The sequence below is a fragment of the Cannabis sativa genome, chromosome 8 (assembly GCF_029168945.1).
Source record: "Cannabis sativa cultivar Pink pepper isolate KNU-18-1 chromosome 8, ASM2916894v1, whole genome shotgun sequence".
In the NCBI taxonomy this organism is placed as follows: domain Eukaryota; kingdom Viridiplantae; phylum Streptophyta; class Magnoliopsida; order Rosales; family Cannabaceae; genus Cannabis; species Cannabis sativa.
The window spans coordinates 1268047-1274402 of record NC_083608.1 but is presented as its reverse complement, the minus strand read 5'-3'; the positions used below and the strand labels follow the sequence as shown (position 1 = coordinate 1274402).

The 6356-nt window shown below is 36.3% G+C and overlaps 1 protein-coding gene across 1 annotated transcript; it reads right to left on the bottom strand.

Annotated features, from left to right (window-relative positions):
* Positions 1 to 646: 646 nt before the first annotated feature.
* On the bottom strand, positions 647 to 3756 carry LOC115701537 (uncharacterized). Its single transcript, XM_030629354.2, has 3 exons — positions 2262 to 3756; positions 1574 to 2161; positions 647 to 1252 (listed from the first exon to the last, which is right to left on the bottom strand). Exons 1-3 carry the CDS (start codon positions 2758 to 2760, stop codon positions 987 to 989), a joined length of 1353 nt encoding a protein of 450 aa, XP_030485214.2. The 5' UTR covers positions 2761 to 3756; the 3' UTR covers positions 647 to 986.
* Positions 3757 to 6356: the final 2600 nt, after the last annotated feature.

Below are 6356 nucleotides of genomic sequence, written 5' to 3'. Positions count from 1 at the left end.
AGGGGGCCACCTCAGTCCTCACTCCTATTCTAATTTGTAATCCATGTGGATGGCATGAATTAATGAGGAAGAGGGAGTAAGATTCTCATTCTGGTGATGGGGAAAAGGATGTTGAACAGTTCCTTTCATGAATGTGTATAGGAGATTAGTGGGTGTATTCAGTTGCAGAATTTCTGCCTGAGCTTTTGCAGGCCCATGAGAAAAGGATGTTTCCAATAGTTCCAATTTTTGTTTTTGTCCTTTCCTTTCAAAATAAAAAATAAAAAAGTGAACCCTAATCCCGACTCAACCCAACCAATTAACCCCATCTCTCCTCATTTTATTTTTCTATCTACTTTGTTTGTACCCTGTCACACTTTTTTTTTTTTTATCTGATTGATGTTTAAATGTGGACTCTCACTTTCCCTCTTCCTCTACTTCAGCTAATTATATGATTTTGAGAACACATGTTCACCACGAAAATTGAAAGAAAACTCATCAGTACAATCATTCTATGTGAAAAATATGAGAAGAAAGTGTAAAATTATCTACCCACTCAATAATCACTTTATGATTAACAAGAGTTGCTATAGCTCACTTCTACTGAAGAACTAAACAAAACAGAAAAGTAAAACCCCTTTTGCTTAAATATTAGATTGAAAGACATAAAAAAAAACATATACTTTAAATTATAACTGATTTATTTGTTCACCTTTTTCGACAGAATCTCATGTGATATGGGAACTTACAAAAGAAAAAGAAAATAAAAGATTGCAAGGGGGGTCATGATAGGTGAAAGGTAGGTTGTTGTTGTTTGAAGTAGTTTTTTTTAGGTCCTGGAAAAACTAAAACATTAACAAACACTTTTTCTTTACCCCTAATGGTTCCTTAGTTTTGTTGGACCACAACCACATTGAGGCCCTTTTGATGATTAATATGTGGAAGTTAAACACTTTTTCTCAGGTCTTGTTTTTTTTTTCATTCTGGGTCTCCAAGTTGGGATACTGTCATGTGGCTCCTACCCCAAGAAAATCTATAAACGACGGTGGACTAATACTAATCTTCTGAAAATGACTGGTGGCGTTTTGCTCAGCGGTGCTTGAGGATGAGCGCTGATCACCAACTGAGACTTGGGAAGTTGAAGCCGTTGAGTTGGAGAAGCTCTCATGATGCATGTTTTGGTAGTTTGAGTTATGATGATGAAGGCCACCGGTTCGTGTTAGTGTTTCGTCAATCTTAGACCTCATGTGCTCCCAACTTGTATGTTTAGCGCCTGTAAAAAACATAACTAATGGATCAACACTTAAGGGAAAGTATATGAACTGATCGATCTAGAGGCCGAAAAAAGAATAGTCTTAGTTATCATTTTAACATTGATGACCAGTGAATAGAGCCAATGAAAGTACTAGAAGGAAAAGGATCACACGTATAGTGAAGAAGATAGACTAAGCGAATAATAAAAATGGGAATCAATGTGGAAAGCGCCAAAACCCGAAAACTGAACTTCATAAAGATGAAAATAAAAAACTATACACATCATTTAGTGAGTGAATAGTAGGGATGGAAAGTGGTGAAAAATGAAAAAGACACTCACCAGGGAAGAATTCAAAAGGAGTGTCTTGGGGGCAGAATCCACCATAATTAGGAGAATGAACATTTGTGTTGGACATTAATGCTTCTCCACAAATGGTCATTTGAGGTGAGCAAGTCAGGCCATAAGAAACCCCACCAACACCACCACTACTGCTGCTAACATTATTACCATGAAAAGCTCCAAAAGGGTAAATAGACAGATTCCCAAATCCACCATTGGTGAGATTATTATTATTATTATTATTGTGAAGACTAGTGCAGTAAGATAATGGTTGTTGATCTGATCTCGGGATTGCTTCTCCACAGACAACAAAGTTGGAGTTCTCCTCTATTCTTCTGTAAATACTTTGGCTCAGCTTCCTCCTCCTGTAAGCACTGGATTGTTCTCTATACTTCCTTGCCATTATCACATGCCAATGGTTTTTCACTGCATTATCAGTTCTTCCAGGAAAAAGTCTGGCGATCATGGCCCACTTGTTCCCATAGATTCTATGAGCTTGCATTAGCCTCTCCTCTTCCTCCTCAGTAAATGCTCTTCTATTAATCCTTGGATCCAACTGGTTAAACCATCTTAGCCTGCAACTCTTACCTTTTAACGGAATAAAATTAATAGACGTGCATAAGTTGAGAAATTAATCAATAAGATTACATAAATTAAAAAGGAAAACCAATTTTGATGATAATTCTACCTGATCTTCCTTCTAACTTCTCTGCTATTAGATTCCAGTTCTGAGGGCCATAAAGAGCAACAAGCTCCTTAAGCTTGGCATCTTCAGCAGGTCTCCAATGGCCTCTGGTACAGAGTTTTGACTGGCCATTACTATCATGAGTCTCCTTCTCAGTCACATTCTCACTCAGATTTTCATCTTCTAATAAGTTGATGCTATTACGGACATCACACCCTTTGCTACCATCCATTAAAGGGAAACCCCAAAAAGCTCTTCCATTATTATTATGATTATTATTATTATTTTCCACTTCAGAACACTTGGACATGTTATAGCTATCGTGGGAAGAAGTAGAAGAAGAAACTACTCCCAGGTTGGGAGTAAGAGAGAGAGATCCCATATCTGCATAAACCATTCGCACTGAAGAAGAGTAACAACTGAGGGTACCACTACTACTGCTACTACCACTACTACCGTTTTGGTTTTCTTCTCTACTATAAATAACACGATGGTTGGCCATGCCTTCATTTCTTCCTCTGACACTATCCACGGATGATAAATATGGCACTACTGTTTCCAAGTCATCTTCTCATATAGCCGGAAAAAAGAGATGGTGAAAATAATGCATTATTATCCAAAAATAAATAAATAAAGAAAGAAAGAAAGGAAGAGGTAAGAGATGTGATGAAGTAAGAAAAGCTAGAAAAACAGGAAATTAACAATAGTGCTCAGAAAACTCAGAGCCTTTGTAGTGTATAAGTCTCTGACTCCATAAGAGGGAGAGAAAGAGAGAGTATGCTTTTAAGTAGTTAACAACCCTGACTGACGTTAAGGATGGCTTTTTTTTTTTTAATTTGAACAAGTTTGATCCTCCATTATTCAGTATTAAATATTAGTAGTTGTCCTTATTTCTCTTCTCTTTGACAAGAAATCCTACATCAGTCGCACGTGTGAAAATGAGAGGCTACTTTTACACCACTCTACTGCTTCTTCATATCTCTCTCTTTCCATTTTTATATTTTCTTTTCGTTGGGTTTGAAAGTCTTAGGCTGTCTCTCTATATATTGACAAGAAAGACCTCAATGCAAAGTGTGCTAGCTTGGAGTTGTGCAGGGCTGGACACCTTTCTTTTCAATGACACAGTGAGAAGTTATAAGTAGATGAGAGGTGTTTTGACACAACAGCTCTTGTCGGGTATATCAGTAAAATTAATAAGCTTCATCATGATTATTCAGATCTTCTCTTTTTTTCATCCTTTATTTTTCAATAATTAATTACTTCAACATAATAGTGTTTTTAATTCAATTTTAGAGACCTAATATTGTTCTTTTTTTTTGTATTTTTTAATTTAGTTTAACATAAAGTTAGGTTGATCCAACAACTAAAACCATTTTTGGGGGCTTGATCTCCTTGTCATTTCTCTCTTTTCACTCTTCCATAACTAAAAAAGAGTAATACCCCCTATAAAAGTTCATCCAACCCTCAAAAAGAACACATTTCTTCTTTTTAATTTTCTTTTTTCTATTTATGCAAAAGGAATATTAGTCTTCGGAAAGTCAAAAGAGTCTTCAGCTTTATTAATATCCTAGGTCAGTAAATGAGAAATTCTGCATCTTAATATACCTGCGGTGGTCTATGACTCTATGTGTGCATTAATGGTAGCACAAACAATTTTTTAATATAATACTATACTATATATGTTATACAAAATTAATTTGATCAAGAATTTCTTATGGCATTAACCAAGTTTATGATTAAAGACATGATCAACTTATATATATATTGCCTATGATAGGGGACTACATATATACGTAACGTATTGAAATCAAATCTGTAAATAGATATAAAAATAATGTAATAAATTAACTTTAGTTGTGGTTAGTTTACTGTTTTCACATATTGGAAATCCAATTGCAGACGTTTCATTTATTATTGCTGCAGTGTAAGTCGATACAGAAATGTACTATACCCTTCTGTGCGAAACTGACCAGTTTAGGGTCAAAAACTTTGAACGATTATTACCTTGCTATATATCTTCTTTATATTATACACTCCAAACCATGCAATATATATTGCAACCGAACAGACTCCCAGCATTAAAATATTAATAAAAGTAATAATTGGTGTTAAAATGAATATATAACATTTATTAATAATCAGATATGGGTTTACTTAACAAGAAATTTTTTGAGCAAATACGAATTAAAAAGACATTCATAATTAACCCATGTAGATACTTTTTTCTGTCACAAAATCTAACTAATAATAGCAGTTAGAGATGATGGTTCATAATTAATAGTAGGGCAGAGATATAGATTATGATGAACCTATAACAAGATCCCTAAGATGTATACATTTATAGGAGAAATGCACGCTTTTCTGCAACCTCTCTCATACATACTCTCTCTCTCTCTCTCTCTCTCTCTCTCTCCTTGAAAACCCATTTTAGAGACTATGACACCTACTGTACTCATTACACCACCCATGTAGCATCATCTATAACTCTGCAATGTACACGCCATGGTATCAACACGTATCCTTCTAAAATCAGTTTCAATTTAGAATTGAGGATGATTTTAATTGTATACTTGTAGTGTCCAACACTTTTTATAATTGGCGTCTTACAATTAATTAGCGATATTTATTAAAAATTATTTTTTAAAATTATATTAGACTCGATACTTTATTACACTAATAATATTATGACATCAATGAGATGCTAGCAATATTTCTCTTTGCAATTATTATTTTTGTCTTTTAATTAATAAGTTTATATTTTATTTTGAGCAATTAGTTATATTTTTTTTTTATTTTATAGTATTAGAATTATTAATTATATTAATTCTAATTATTTTTATTAAACTTATATTTAGTTTTGTTGACCGAGATTTTCGGCAACTATTAAAATATGATTATAATAAAGAGCTGTAAGAAAGTGAGATGAAGGTTTTTTTACGTGGTTGGGGCGTTAATGAGCCTTAGTCCACGAGTCTCTGTTATTAATGGATGTATTTAATACAGATTCCACACTTGAGAGAATGTCTTTCTCTTAAATACAGAGAATGTTCTTGGTGAGTATTTTCTCTTCTTGCTCTTTTGCAAACCAAGATTCTCGACCCCATTAAATGAGCTTTGAGGGGGTATTTATAGTGTTTTGGTGGGGTAATCCCTAGAATCGTTCTTACACATGTATCTGTAAGTATCCATAAAGTTGGGCATTTTCAATGAATATACCATGGGTAATGCATGGTCAAATCCCTAGGTGCTGTAGGGTTTTTATGCAGAATGTCCTTTTTGCCTTGTGATTGACGTGACTCTTCGCAGAGTAGCCGTCGCTAGACTTAAATGATCATTACTGTAGCGCTGCTGTTTGGGGGTTGTGCCGTCAGACTTTATTGCGTGTTACAGTCCCAACACGCTTCCTCCCATGCAGCATTAAATGCGACTTGATTGCTCGGGAGAGACCTGACACATCCCGGAGAGCCTTCACGCTATGCAAGCTCCCTAGAGTACCTTGTACTCCGGGTTCGACCTCCGGGACCCACGCTAACAGCGCTTCCTTGTGGCGCACAAAGTCTTAGCAAATGTTTACAAGTTATCTGATCCACGTGTCCCCTCTCGACTGGTCCACGTATTTTGGGCGAATTCTGGAGCAACATTTACCCCCCAAGCCTTGTTTACTTAGTAAAAATAAACCAAGGCTTGTTCAAGTACCTCCGGTCGACTCCTCGTTTCCCTGGCTCAAGCCTCGAGCGCGTGGGGGCACGTTTAATGATGACATTTAATGCAGCGATTTGCCTTTTGCAGGAATGTCTCCAGCTGCCTCCTCGGCCTTCTGACACGAGCTTGGGGGGCGTGAAGGCGTGTCTAATGATGGCATTGAATGCAGCGATTCGCTTTTGCAGAGGTCGATTCGTTTCACGCCCTTTGATTGATGCGGCGCATTAATGGTGTCAGACGGATACTCAAACGTTTCCACTGCCTTTATGACAGATCGATCTGATCCGTTGATTTTCGGGAATTCGAATCGTGCATCTCCCCCACCGTGCGATTGGTAGGTGATGACGCCTGTTCCTCATGCGTTTTTGCCTATAAAAGCCACCACCTTTCCTTCAT

What these genes read in the sequence shown, in the direction of transcription:
- LOC115701537 (XM_030629354.2), bottom strand. Translation starts at nt 2,760, where the DNA reads ATGGCCAACCATCGTGTTATTTATAGTAGAGAAGAAAACCAAAACGGT. An exon ending in GAAGTTAGAAGGAAGATCAG is followed by an intron (nt 2,162 to 2,261) that starts GTAGAATTATCA and finishes TTCCGTTAAAAG; the next exon opens with GTAAGAGTTGCAGGCTAAGA. An exon ending in TCCTTTTGAATTCTTCCCTG is followed by an intron (nt 1,253 to 1,573) that starts GTGAGTGTCTTT and finishes TGTTTTTTACAG; the next exon opens with GCGCTAAACATACAAGTTGG.